General features: G+C 40.5%; 2 protein-coding genes and 2 non-coding genes across 15 annotated transcripts in view; 1 reads left to right on the top strand and 3 right to left on the bottom strand.

The window, feature by feature from the left end:
- Positions 1–497: 497 nt before the first annotated feature.
- Positions 498–14,487, bottom strand: part of LOC107218114 (sodium-independent sulfate anion transporter) — a 14,752-nt gene continuing 762 nt past the window's right edge. Inside the window, exons 1-10 of one of the 12 annotated variants that reach the window (XM_015655870.2) lie at positions 12,753–13,014; positions 7,074–7,169; positions 5,237–5,424; positions 4,834–4,971; positions 4,365–4,643; positions 3,194–3,503; positions 2,806–3,108; positions 1,977–2,211; positions 1,131–1,369; positions 498–791 (exon numbers count right to left, since the gene is read on the bottom strand). In XM_015655870.2, coding sequence (XP_015511356.2) covers positions 763–791; positions 1,131–1,369; positions 1,977–2,211; positions 2,806–3,108; positions 3,194–3,503; positions 4,365–4,643; positions 4,834–4,971; positions 5,237–5,424; positions 7,074–7,169; positions 12,753–12,807 — 1,872 coding nt within the window. In that variant the 5' untranslated portion in view covers positions 12,808–13,014 and the 3' untranslated portion in view covers positions 498–762. Of the gene's footprint in view, positions 792–1,130; positions 1,370–1,976; positions 2,212–2,805; positions 3,109–3,193; positions 3,504–4,364; positions 4,644–4,833; positions 4,972–5,236; positions 5,425–5,944; positions 6,267–6,286; positions 6,324–6,683; positions 6,855–7,073; positions 7,170–8,270; positions 8,757–8,909; positions 8,929–9,430; positions 9,528–12,752; positions 13,015–14,487 lie in introns of those variants that run through there. The other 11 variants (XM_015655871.2, XM_015655873.2, XM_046731741.1 and 8 more) reach the window with 11 other exon arrangements.
- Positions 11,051–14,487, top strand: part of LOC107218113 (sodium-independent sulfate anion transporter) — a 23,267-nt gene continuing 19,830 nt past the window's right edge. Inside the window, exon 1 of the mRNA XM_046731740.1 lies at positions 11,051–11,275. The gene's annotated coding sequence lies outside the window, so the exon portion shown is untranslated. The remainder of the gene's footprint in view (positions 11,276–14,487) is intronic.
- Trnas-aga lies at positions 12,406–12,487 on the bottom strand. The gene has a single exon. It is a non-coding gene; the product is annotated as a tRNA-Ser (tRNA).
- Trnaf-gaa lies at positions 14,192–14,264 on the bottom strand. The gene has a single exon. It is a non-coding gene; the product is annotated as a tRNA-Phe (tRNA).

Here is a 14,487-nt window from a genome sequence, read left to right as displayed (position 1 = left end):
CAAACTCAAGAGGCAAATTATGTGAATAATCACTCTTTCCCGTGATTAGGTCTGGACGCTTTCCTCTGTACGATTTATCTCGGAATACACACTTAAGCACTGGCATTTCAGATGGAGATAATATACGCGTCGGTGACTTGTTAACCCTCGAGGCGATACAACTATCTACATTCCTCCGCCCACCAGCATAATTGCCGCCAAATCCTTTCATGCACATCTGTATACGAAAAGCCTGATTCAGGAGAGGTTTAGAAGTACGGGTTTGGCGTTTCGAGTCGAAAATCTTTCACCCTTGTCAGAAGTAATAGGCTTAAACGGCTCGAGGATTGGGTTTGGTAATCAGTGAAATACTTTTTGGGGAATTGGAACATCCGGGGTGCCGCGACCCAGCTTAATCTAAATGTAAAATCCGGTTGCCAAAAGAAAGAGGAAAGCGACTTTTATACCGTGTCTAAAACCTGCAAGTTGCGAAAAGATAAGAAAATTACAAATAAAGGTAAAACACAAAAGACGATACTTTATTAGTAAATATGTACAATCAATTACCACAACAATTAAACTTTAGGTATCGGTTAGAAGTTCGAACCGTGTTGCGATGTAGGAAATGCACGAAACTGATTGACCGATAGGTGCGTCATGGTGCCTCCATATTATTCCTTGTAACTTTCAAGGTGACAGAAGTATGAACTTATCTGACAATCAGGTTTCAGTTGCACAGAAATACTTTGTTCTCTAAATCACGATCGTCGTTAATGCAACGTTTCATTCCGTTCGAACCACGTTGATTTCTGCTGAAAATAAACGCTGCATTTTATTCAAGTCATTAAGAATGACTATGAGGGCGAATACGATGAAAAAAGAGGCTGACCGCATCCTGCGTATACAGTAACGACCCTGGAAACTGCGCGCTTTCTAGGGCGAATTATGTCGCGAACTGACCGATAGTAAGTTACTGAAACGTTGACCACAAGCGTTGATTAACGCATTGCGGTAAACAGACGATGTTTGTAGAGTAGATGAATTAACAAGTGATTCCTTATCATGGGTAGGACAGAAGTCAGAAACGAGGTCTCCGTCCTAAGTCGGACTCATCACGCTGCACGTAACGCAGTATAAAACGGTTCGATTACCTTGGAGAACAAACATCCCGTCCAACGTCCGTGCGGTTCTGAACTGTTGGGCAAGCGAGCTGTCGTAGCTTTCGAGGGTTTGCCGAACCTCTGGACTCCAGTTCCAGAATATCAGCATCTGCTTCCTGGACTCGAGATCGGTCTGAAGGTACTTAAGATTCTTCGCTACCGTTGCGTCGATGCGATACACGTGACGACCGTCCAGAACAACCGGAAGAGTTTCCCCGCTCAATTTGCACCTGTGTGAAAGATCGTGGATGTTGACATGAGCCGAGTTGACCACGTGGTATCACAACCATCGCTAGTCTCTCGAAACGAGATTATAAACATCGACGAGGTGAATGAACCTATGGAAATTTCACCTCCGACCTCTTGGCACCGATTCGGTATCCGTACGTGAATTCAAATCGTAGTATAAATTTCGAAAAGCGCAAGCTTATATATTTGGTATTTCTATGCAAGCTCTGGAAATTGAGAGGAGATCCGATCCGGGGATAAGCCACAAGGCTATACGGAGTTCATGCTATCCGGTCGAAATGGGAACGAACTCAGTGAAATAAAATTGAAACTTGTTCGACAATCGGAGAGTGGAATCTTGTTATGAAAGTCTCGAAAAGTTTCCCGTACTAATCGTTCGCGGAGGGATTGTTACTACCGTTTAGTGCAGCGAGTGTAACAGAGATTAAACATGGTGTCGAGTAAAAAATCTGTAACGAATTAAAAGACATTTTCAAGTTATTCAAGGACATTAAAAATATAATATTTCCAGGGCATAAGAAAAATTCAAGGATAGTCTCCAGTACTTTTGAAGGATAAGCAAAATTGAGACCATATGATAAGACTTGCCTGTAGATAACTTGCTCCCGCAGATATTCAGCCGCTGGAAAACTCAGGGATTGCCTCGGCGTTATTATCAGTATACTGATGCCGTCGACCGTTTCTTCCTGGACCAGAACTCCCGGACGAGCCGTAAAGTATAAGAGTAGCACGAGGTTTACCACAATTCCAATAATCATCCCGTCCTCGAGGCTCAGGAAAACACAGGAGACCAGCGTCACCGTCAACGGCATCAAATCGATCTCTGAGAACATGAGGTTTATTCCGGTTTTTCAGCGCGACAATTTCACCTGTCTAATCAGCCAACGCTGTGTTCGAAATCGCGAGTGGACTACTCGATAGCGATCAGGATTATAGAGGTCGGTCAATACCGCGTACATCGAACAATTTATTCGAAAGCTCGTTGACCCGTAATTTCCCGGTATCTAGGTACCTAATCGGTAAATGAACTGGCCGACAATTAAGGCCGACAGAGTATGGAGGACCCTTCAACGGCAGACTCAGCCACAATGGTGAAATGGAAAGGTGAACGTATGCGTTTGCGGTTGAAGTACGTTTAAAGGTTTACCTCCTTCCTCATACATCTAGGACAAATCGATTTATCGACCCGACGCCATACGCCGTTAAAAAGCCGACGTTCCTCGTAAAAAATACATTTGATCGTCAATTTTTTGTGTAATGGTGTATACATAAAAGGTATACACAATTGATCAACGAGACGATCGAACGTTGAAGGTGGACATGGAACTCTTTTTACGGAAGTATCGATCGATGGCGAAGCAAAGGATCAGGAATCCGCGGGTACCTAGTCGAACAAACGTGCAAGCTTCGAACTCACTCTTAGTCCTCCAGAGTACCCTGAACGTCTCGAAATCCAGCATGTAGTACATGGCGACGATGATGACCGCAGCGAGGCTGGTCTTTGGAATGAACTCGAAGGTCGAAGTGAGGACTCCACAGGCCAGTAGGATCAGGGCGCCGGTGACGATGCCCCCCATTTGCGTTTGGACTCCTGACGCATTGTTGACAGCCGTCCGAGTGAAGCTTCCGGTAACCGGCATGGAGCGAAAAAAGCTGCCGAGGATGTTGCAGACTCCAAGAGCGGTCATTTCCTGGGTGGCATCCAAGGGACGTCCCTTGGCTGGGAAGCGAGTGTAAATACCAATTGTGAATTGTTGAAGAAATGTAAACCGTCGCTTATCTTATTCAAGCTTTGATCAACTCACCGAAGGTCTTCGCGATTGCGATGTTCTCGAGTACGGCTATAAGCGGCAGGGAGATCAGGCTGCTCCCAAATCCCTTGACGATGGTTGGGAAATCGCTCGTCTGATTGTTGTAGGTGATCGAGAAGGGGGGTGGAACAAAGGGTGGAAGGCCCTCGGTAATTTTTCCGGTAAGTTTAAACGGCTGGAGGTCATTGAGGTAGAGAAGGTAGGCGACTAGGGTGGCGAGAATAACGACAACGGCATTCCGCGCCAAGCAGATGACCCACATAGTCTTCCTCCAAAAGTTTCCACTACGATTTCCGGGAAGGTTCTGCCGCGCAAAAAAATTCCGGGGTGTTAATTTGAGATAATGGGAATCAAATCCTTGGACTACTATGGACGCGGCTGCGCAAAAAATACTGTGTATTAGCAATTGGTCCGCCGTTTTTACACCCCGTCGACGCCACCTGTTGGATCCTGAAACTAGGCCGTTGTACGGACGGCGTTAGGAAAGCGCTGGAAATTTATGACCGATTTTTTCGACCCGCGCCACCCTCGTTTAATTGGTTTCGGGTCGTCGCTGTGGCAGAGCCTGTTTCTTGCTCCAGTCGTGAAAAGTAAAAAGGAAAAAAGAAAAGAAACCATCACGGGAGACACGGTAGAAAGAATGTACGTGATCAACGAGAAAAGCGCTCGCGATCTAACAAAGAAGGTACCCTGCAAGGTCGACCTCTCCGATTTAATTTCTTTTGTAATATGTTACGGTAGACTAAATACTAAGCGATACGTCTTTTCTCTTTTCATCTGCCATTAAACACTTTAAGGGGGTGAAACCACCATCCAAAGTAAGGCGTGTCATGGGGCGATTGGGGCAGTTTTTTTTTTTCAATTGAGAAAATTACACTTTTCACTTCTCGTTATGAGAAAACTTTCCCATTTGGATTGGTTAAGAAATAATTATGTTCCTGTGGGTGAAACTGCCAAATCATCCCTTGACATGCCTTACTTTGTAGGGTGGTTTCCACCCCCTTAAAGCGTTCAATGCCGGATGAAAAAAAAAATACGCGTCGCTTAGTTTTCAGTCTTTTATAACGTATTACAAAAGAAATCAAGTCGGAGATATTGACCTGCGATACCTTCCGCTTAAGACGTGGCAAACGGTAAGGAAGGGACAACCCTTCAGCTGTCTCACCTTGAGTCCGACAAGCAGGAGGATCGATACAACGCCCAGCAAAGTATCCCAGAGACTGGTATCCGTGATGTTCTCAAATACTCCGACAATCGATTCGACGAATCCACTTCCGCTCACCGTTATTCCCAACAATGATTTCAGCTGGGAAGACCCGATTGTTACGGCTGCGGCGTTTGTGAAGCCGGATATAACCGGCATGCTTATGAAATCCACCAAAAAACCCATGTGGAGAATACCAAGTAGGAATATTATGCAGCCGGACAAGAAGCACATAAGTACCTGTTTAAAATTTGCGTAAATTCACGGTTAAGGGGATGTTGTAGTCGGTCCTTACCGACCGAGTAAAGTGTCACTTGTTTTCTGACAATTGTCACTGACAATTAACGAAACAAGTGACATTCGTCGCCGTCGATAACCACTGACTATGAGACCACGTAGAGTGAAACAAACTTTCCCACATTATACTCACAGCACCGTCTGCTCCATACTTCGTGACACTCGATTGAACCATAAGAGCCATGATAGCCGTTGGTCCTATGGTGATGTCCTTGCTGCCGCCGAGTATCAGATAGACGAAACAGCCCATAAAACCGCTGTAAAGTCCGTACTGAAATCGAAACGAATAACAAGTCGTCATTTCTGGACGCAGGATTACGGGGTGTACTGATTTTTAGGATTTTTTTAATAAGGAAATGAAAACGTTTGGGGCAATTTCAGTTTGAGGGCTTTGGTATTTATAGTTTTAAGAACATCGTTCAATTTTTACATTGAATTTAATAACAAAATGGCGGCATGGCGCATAAAAGTAGCGAAGCTTGAAGGAGCTTTTTGGAAATGATCGATGTCGGGATAAGTAATTCACTCTTTCTAACCTGAGCGGGTAGTCCGGCAACAACTGCATAAGCTATTCCCTGAGGAATCGCAGTTAGTCCCACGGTGAGACCGGCCATTGCATCCTGGAATAGTTTATTCCACGTGTAGAGTGGCAGCCATGCGACGATCGGTATCCTGCGCCGAAGCAATTCCTTCGGGTCACATTTCTGAGACGCCATTTCCCTGCCTGAAAAAAAAAAATCGGTTCGCAGCATGTATCAATAATCAAGAATCAAGATTAAGATTTGTCGTTGTATTTAGAAGGTTATATGCGGTGTGCGTGAATAATTTGATTGAATACACAAAGCACTTTCGAGATTAGAGAAAGAAATCTGAACTCCGTTATCGCCTTTAATAACCAATTATATCTTCATCCGAATTTATTTTAAAGGACCCTTGTTTTGTATCTATGTAATTTTATCAATCTGGTAGAGCTTTCGCGATCGCTTCAACGATACAACATCGGATTGTGATCAAACACGAGTTATAACTGGAGCTTTTACACCGTGGCGGTATCGTAAATTGATAAAGGACAGTTTCCCAGGTATTGTGTATTGTAAAACTTTACTAAATCAACACGATAACATACAATAATTAAGAATTATCGTCGTCGTTGCTTGATTAAAAATTTTATTAATCAATGCTGATCTATTAAAAACAGCGAATACGTGTATTCCGATTACCTGAATGAAATCAAGTGTACTTACTTAAACTTAAACGCATTTTCTCCCACCAATTACGGTGTAAATAATCGTGTGACGTTGATTTTCAGTCGATCACAAAACCGTAAACTATTACTCCCAATGCTCACAAATCTGACTTTATAAATCTTCCGGATAGCCTGACTATTTTTTTCACAGAAATTATAACTAACGAACAAACTACGAGACTACATAATTATACACACATATGTAACGACACTTGTAACCTTCCAGCCGAATTCACGCATCGTCAAGCAAAACATATAGTACTTAAAAAACACACATAAGTAACGAAAAAATTAAGAAACAATTTAGCACCGGATTTTATTTTTTTTTTATTCAACTAACCTTCGAAATTAAACTTGTACATACAATATTATTACACGATTGTTATTCATACTAGTGCGAAATTTTGTTGACTAAGCGGAGAATAAAAAAAAAACAAAAAAACAGCAGTCTTATATCTTCATCGGCAGTCGTCCGTCCACTCTGGAAGACTAAACAATTTCTCAAACGTAGATTTTAATCAAACAGCAGCTGTAACGCAGATCTTTCAAGTCCGTAACGTTTATTCGCGTTACGATAGAAAAAAGAAAGCAGTCAGACCAGTTTCTACGACTGAAAACCGCGGGAGTTTCGAATTGCGGATATCTTCGGGATTCGAAATTCGAATACCGCGGGTTTTAGCTGCTCATCCGTAAGTCGGAAAAATCGAAATACTACGCTGTATTTTATTTTTCTTTACCTTTCTCGCCGACGGACGCGACAACCTTCCGCATATTCATGGATCTCTTGGCGTATAAGTCTTGAAAGTCCGATCACGAGGCGAGATTAATTACGCAGAAAAAACCGGCAGCTCTTCGGCAGCAACGCACCGTGTGAATTCACTTGGACTATTGACAGTACGATTCCTCGTCTACAAAGAACAAAGATTTGACCCACGAAACTCGAGTGTCGAAATAGCAGTGGCGTCGCTATCGCTGGGACTTTGCAGGTTTTTACTGATAAAGAAAGTCCGGTAAAGACTGTTAATTGTATCTGTCAAAAACAGCGAAACACTGCGGGATGCGGAGAAACTGGAAGGCTTTATAAGTAATGGTAAAATTTACGCTGACAATTAACTTCCCAAACTTACACAGTTTCGCAGTTTGATGATTTTCCCCCGTCTTCTCGCTCTTCGTCGGCCATACGATTCCAGCATTGAATTCCTCCATTATTTCCCTATCAGTTCCTGCAGCGCGGTGTGAAATCGAGAAGTAAAAAAAAAAAAAAAATGAATTTTCTTATTTTCCTGTCCCTACTACGCAGACTTTTTAACCAGCGTTTCACCGCAATTTTTGATTCATTCGTTATTGATTGAATTATCTGCTTTATATCAGTTTCCTCGCGGTTTGGGTAGAATTTCAATACAACTATAATCAACCGATAATCAACGCCATGACTTGCGGCTAACTTTATATACGCTATTAGAAACGAAAACACGTTCAGACGGAATACCGAAGGAGAGGGAGAAAGAAGAACAAAAACAAAACTTATCGACAAGAAGAGGGCCCCGAAATTTTTTGTAACGTGGTTGACTGAACTAGAGATAAACTTAGATTACATACAGCCGGTTTATTTTATTACATTATTATACTCTGCAAAGACTCGAGCGGGCCGCAGTCGAGTTATCATTCTCATTGAGGAACGTACATTGTATATATACATGTGGGTGTTAACAATCGACAACAAAAAAAAAAAAAAAAAAAAGAAATAATCAAAAAAAAATTAAGACGGAGGATAATCTGTACGAAATTGACCTACTGCGCGTTTTTATAGAGGGATTAATAAATACAACGTTGGCATGATTTTAAAAGTCGTGTTTTTTGATACTCGGATTACACACCGGTTAAAAACAAAAATTATTATTCAACGTTTTTTATCCGAAATTTAGTTCACTTGCAATTACCGTGCGGTGAGTTTTGACGTTTAGAATTGAAATTAATGTGTCAAATAATTAGAACGTCATAAATCACTGCAATGTGGATTCTCAATCTCGAGATTATAATTAATTCATTCTACGCAATAGGCTGTAATTATTTCCTAAAACGGAGTGAGTACGGTAATAATTGTCAGATACTGGTACACGTATAACAATATCGACGATATTCTGCACCGAGAGTAAACGTCGAGGTGTCGAAGAAGAGAAATTAACAATTGTTGTTACTGAAAACACGCCGCGCATTGACTACGTCAATTTCCTTTCTGTTTTTTTTTTTTCTTTCATCACACTTTTGCTTTTCCTATCGTTATCAACGTAGGCGGTTTTTTTCTGTCCGTATTTAATACTCACGAGTGGGAACTGCATAGTAGGACATAGTTTACCGGGACTTATATTCCGTAGCACTAACTCGTGCAGCACACGACGGTTAAAACGCATTAAAAGCATACACTGCAAAATTCCTCGTCTCCTCCAGCCAAATAATATTATATGATATTATATTATATTATATTATATTATATTATATAATCATACGAATAGCGATCGCTATTCTTTACATGTATAAATGGATTTTATTATCAACGTCGTGTTTTTCGCGTTTCAGGTGTGTTGCGATACGACGATCACTTTTCAAATATTTGTAATTTAAACAGATGCCGATGCCGAATGTTGCATCGATCCGCGATCATCCGTTTTTGCGCGCAAGAAAGCTGGCGAGACACTGATACAAGTATGTTTCTATCCACTCTCGTGAATTGTTGAATTTTAGTTGAAATATCCAGCAGCTAAAGAAGATATCGACGTGGTTATATATACGAGGCACGGTATATTATAATATAGGATTCACGTTGGCTGGATACGCCGTGAATTGTCATTATACGGACTGGCAATAGTGCAAATTATGAGAAATGATCACGTTGCGTAATTTTAATGCCGTGTACTTATTGTACATATTGCAAGTTAGTATGTGTCGCACATTATTTCACTTACCATCCGCGGAAACGAAACGTTGTAATTTACTCGAGATACATTATACAAGGTTTGCTTTGCACGAATCACTCACGCCGGAAGTAGTATTAATTTATAACCGGAAACCTTTCCCTCTCTCTTCTCCGGTGTAATATTTGAAAGAGTAAAACGAAAGAAAATAAAAAAACAATTGACACGATTCGATTCCAGGCGATAAAAGAAAAAATGAAATCATTGATATCTCTACAAGTTTATTTCTTTCAACCTCACGAGAATTAGATAATTGTCACATATTCAATGCATTGTACAGACATTTAAGTTGAAATTTCATCCAGTTGTATACAGGATAAAATGAAAACTTGAAACTGTAATGAAAATGACAAATTGATCGATAATTTTTCATCAAAGAAAAATGTTGTTTCTTTTTTTCTATTTCTGAGACGTATTAATTTTATAACAGTTTAGAAAACCGGTTACAGTTTAACAACACACTGTTTTAATATCGATAAGCGATCGATATTAATATAATTCTGAACACTTACTCGTGTGTAATTAGGTGTGTAAGACGAGAACGCTCTGCTGATATGTTACGATCATAGTACGACACTTCGATTGACGTTCGGCAGAGTGCAGTCATGAGAACGGATTATAAACATGCAACAAACAAGAGTCTGTAAAGCTGATAATGATTTTTTATCCTCGCTCTAACGTCTCTACGTCTATAACCACAGATTATATTATTATACGTACGGATCTGTATAATACCTTATCTCATCCCAAACGTGACACCGCTGCGTCACGCTATACTTGGCTCTTAACCCTGATGCAACAGTTATACTCGTTTCGAGAAAATAAAAAAAAATTGGAACGAGGACTGTTCACTCGGTGGAAATGAGGCATGGTCCGTTTCTGAATATAGGTATTAGATCTGATTGACCGATTCCTCTCATAGAAAGTCTCGAAACAGTATAACGAGTAGGCACGAGTCGATCGGTGTTACTCCAAGTCCACTTTTCACGGACGGAACATTTCGCATCTCGGGTCTGCAAAACTGCTCACTGCTCTATTCCAAACAGCTGGAATATCCTTTCTTCGATTTCATTCTACTTCAGGTTGATATTCGCAAAGTACGAACAAAGCGATCCATTCGAGCGTTGCATAAAGGCATGTATACATATATATATATTTACAACTTGTCGTTGTACAGTCCTTGAGCACCGCTTCGGACACCGAGGGCTATTATTATAAACCTCTCGCGGTGTAAAATCCTGCTGAGAATCAACGACCATACATCAAATGGAGCCTCAGCAGCAGCTAATGAACGTTCGCCTGAAATATAAGGTCAGATTTCCGATAGATCCCTACGGTAAATCCTGTTCCATTCTACACACCGTGTGTTCAATATTATGCACACTCGAGGCTAATCAGCGCCTAGATCAAGGCGCACGTAATACTGGTCTAGAACCTGAAGCAACTTATCAATATTCATCGCTGTTGGAGTCCCTGCGATTTCCTTTGGACAAAGAACGGATCGAAGGATAGCGCACAACGATGTGGATATCGGTATTCAGTCGTCTGATATATTTCTTTTCATCGATCAATAAAATCAACTTGGCCTGGCAGTCACGTTTGCAATATCAAAGTTACGTAGCAAATCGCGTGTACGTTAAACTTATTTACGTATAGATCTATCTATGATAATTTGATCGGGAAATGTGCAGAGAGTTCCACTCCACGAGTACAATTTCATATAACCGCATAGATTGACGAGACCTAAGGATCGATGGATCCTTGGGTACAATAACGGCGAGGGTCGGTCATCACTCATCCTGATCCTGCGGAATCGAGTCGTGACGTATAGAGTTTTACGACACTTGATGGAATGATAAGAATGCAATGTCAACGGTGGAGGAGATAAATATTTATTCGATTGTGGTCGACGAAGCGTTTACTTCACAGGTGTGGGTACTCGACTCCTATGCAGCTAGCGATAGCTTCGAATAACCCAACAGCGATATCTTATTGGTCTATTTACCGCGGTGTATCTACCTACGTTGGGTTACAATAGAATGCCTCCATCCATGGAGAACGCGGATGGAAAGCCACGGCTCCTGCAGAGATTGTTGTGTAGTATTGTTATACCTACACACCTATTCAGTACTACCGAGTTATTAATTGTGGGCAGTATCGCTACTGGTCAATGTCACGGCTGTCTCTCTCCTCGGTTTCTCGTTTTTGATCGATCATAAGAAAAGGGGAGGAAGTAGAGAGGAGGAGTAGAAGAAAAATTAGAGGGATAAACGAATCCGACAATCGTCAGATGATATATTTGATAAGCAGCCGGCTCCTGGAATATCATGTGTATAAACAGCTCGAGTTTGGCTTTGGTAAGTGTAATAAATACCCACAAGTTAGGTATTATCACCGGTCAATAAGAATTTTAACTATCGTTTACAGATATCAAATTTTCATTTCTGACACGTAACTGATAAAGAAAAAAAGATTTTTATTAGATTAGGTTTGCTTTTGTAGAAATTAGAACCATATTTCGGATTTTAAGAAAAATTATCTATTTTCTCAAACATTTATTGTAAATAGCAACTAAACAAATTTCAGTTTTGAATTTAAATCAATTTTATTCAAAAATAATGATTAATCACGTGTTAATATTTGAATATATAAATTTTCAGTCTACGAATCGAATGATAACCAAAATCTTCGTTTATTACTTGTAAAGTTTTCTTTTGTCTTTTTTATGTTAATAAATAAGTATTGAAGTTTTTGGTTCATAGCTAACAAAGATAAAAGCAAACTTTATGAGTAATAAATGAAGATTTTGGGTATTATTCGATGTAAAGAATCCAAATTTATTTATTTATTTATAAACTCGAAAAATAATTTGTTTTTTGTTGCCCCGTGTTATACGTGACGTTAGAATTCTTCCGCGTAACAAATCATCAGCGCAAATGTATGATGTAATGTATAACAAATTATTACAAAAAGAGCCAGAGAGCTGAGCTCCTTTACCGATCCCGGATCTTCAACTGACCTGCTGAATTAAATCGTTCGCATGTATATCGCAATAATCGTTAACTTGTTATTCCCTGAAGCACTCCGGGCTAAACCCGGTCATTTGAATGCTTAATCTCTTCGTATATTATGCCTTATACAGACAAATTATTCGAGTATCTACTCGACCGTTAATATTATTCTAACTTATTCATTCGGTTCTTTAAAACCCTTTTTTGTCTCCGTCCGGGGGTAGAACGATTTATACCAGAAACGGATTGTCGCGACTTGAGAAAGCGGCATAAATTTGAATTGAAAAATAAACAAATGAACGAAAGAATCCCCACCATAACAATTATCCATATCCTAGGTATATTACGTGTCGCGTACAATGTAAAGTTGAAAAATTACCAAAATATATTCGGAACTAGATGCGCAAAAATTGAATTTGACCAGCGTTCCGATCCTAGGGAAATTTTGGGGGAAAAAGAATGTTAAAAAAGTCAATCGCAGTCGGTAGGACTCGAACCTACGCTCCCAGAGGGAATCTGATTTCTAGTCAGACGCCTTAACCACTCGGCCACGACTGCTGATTGAACGTTGTTTATTTATCAAGTTACTTATTCAAACAAATTGCTAAACACATGACTAGCTTGACGATAATAAATTTCTTCACCTCTCATCTTTGCCACGCAATTTCTAACGCGTTCGAGCGATACCTCGAGCAGGTTAACAAAATATACATCATTCACACGTGACTCAACGTGTCACAATTACAAGATAATATTTACATGCAACCGTCGTATCTCAACATTGTTATTGCTATAAATTAAATTATACGGAGCATGTACTCACGGAGCAATGGCGAAGGTTCCCCATCATTTTCTAATCGTACATCCGAAGACGGCATGTTGTTACGGAAATCGATAGACAGTACGGGGCGAGCGAAGTAATTTTTGTTGTTGTTTTTGTTATGATTATTACTATTACTATTACTAATATTATTATCATGCGAAAACTGATCAGCACCGCAGGTGTAAACGAGCAGCCGACGACGGGTACATTGTACTCTAGACTCTCGGATGCATCTGTTGGTATATGCTATACGTATATTCGCCTTGCAATGAATACATAACAATGAAATGGGTGACTAACTGTTTGCAATATTTAGTTCATTGCCAGTTCTTATCTGACCCCCGCGATGTGATGATCAGAATTCACAAGGTGGGGACCAAAGCTATGAACTGATATACGTTAATCAACCCACGCGTGGATGCGCGGATCTTCATTACCGACGGTGCAGTCATAGATCGCTGCAGCGAAAGTTCAAGACTCAAATTCGAATCTTCACGAACGATACCTTATTCGGGGGTTTTAGATAATCCAGGAATTCAAAATGGCGGATCGAGGGAACTCGAAATTGATTAAATTGGAGGAAAAATTGTAGCATTTCCGTTTAGGTACAGCGAAAATTTCGTTTAATCGATATCATCGGACATTTATACCCATTGTGCACGTTGTACAGTCATCGGCAATAAATCATAAGTTGATCTGACCGAAGTCTCCGCAAAGGTGACTCGATCGTAATCCGTTTAATCGCAAGGTATTACGCGATGCTCAACGGTTGAATTAACGCGAAATAATAGGTATACATATATATGTAGCTGTACAGAATTCTCAATTCGCAACGCTTCGTTGGTTAGCTTACGTATAGGTATGTATACGTGTATATCGCAATGTCGATTAACAGCCGTATATACTATGTATACAGAAGTTTGCAGCTCCGCAGCCGAGTTTAGGCAACGATTATGTAACCCATCCAGGCCCAATGTATTACCAAATTACCGTGTGATACGAATTACAATTATACGAATACATATGAAATACCGCGTGGAGTACACTCACTGTTACATTTTCCATTTACTCACGTTTACCCAGCGAAACAATTCGCGAACGTAACCTGTAAGCAGTGTAGCATATGTACAACGGTGTTATATTTTATTAGAAAGTCGCGTGACACGCACGGATATTCCCAACAGATGACTGTGTTATACATGAGTCGCGTTAAACTGGAACGATACTGCGACACTTTATCGAAGCATGTCAAAACTGCATGAGCAACTGCAATATCCTTGGGGCAAGAAAATCTGTGTAATCCTGCGCGAACATGACATTGTTATGGAAGTTGGACCGAGCTACGTTTCAAACAACTTTCAAACCCGCTACCCGCCGAGTAGAACAAAAACGTCGATGAGAAGAAAAAAACCGTTGAAAAAATACTCAGTCAAAAAGACTGCCGAAACCCGGGATTGAACCGGGGACATTTAGATCTTCAGTCTAACGCTCTCCCAACTGAGCTATTTCGGCGGATAAGGAGAGTTGCAGTCAAATTGCTGGAAAATCTTGCATCCCGGAATTGCGTAACTCGATTAATTTTAAATTGCAATAAAACCGTCGAGCTCTGATAAAAGTTGCACTTTCAATAATGTATAATTATTATGTTTTCTATTGGACTTGGTTACTGTAAATAATCGCGGAAGTGGATAATGATGATGCGTAACTGAGCGAAATGAGCAATGACTTCAATCAG

Source organism: Neodiprion lecontei, chromosome 2, assembly GCF_021901455.1.
Source record: "Neodiprion lecontei isolate iyNeoLeco1 chromosome 2, iyNeoLeco1.1, whole genome shotgun sequence".
Lineage (NCBI taxonomy): Eukaryota > Metazoa > Arthropoda > Insecta > Hymenoptera > Diprionidae > Neodiprion > Neodiprion lecontei.
This window is presented reverse-complemented; position numbering and strand designations above follow the sequence as displayed.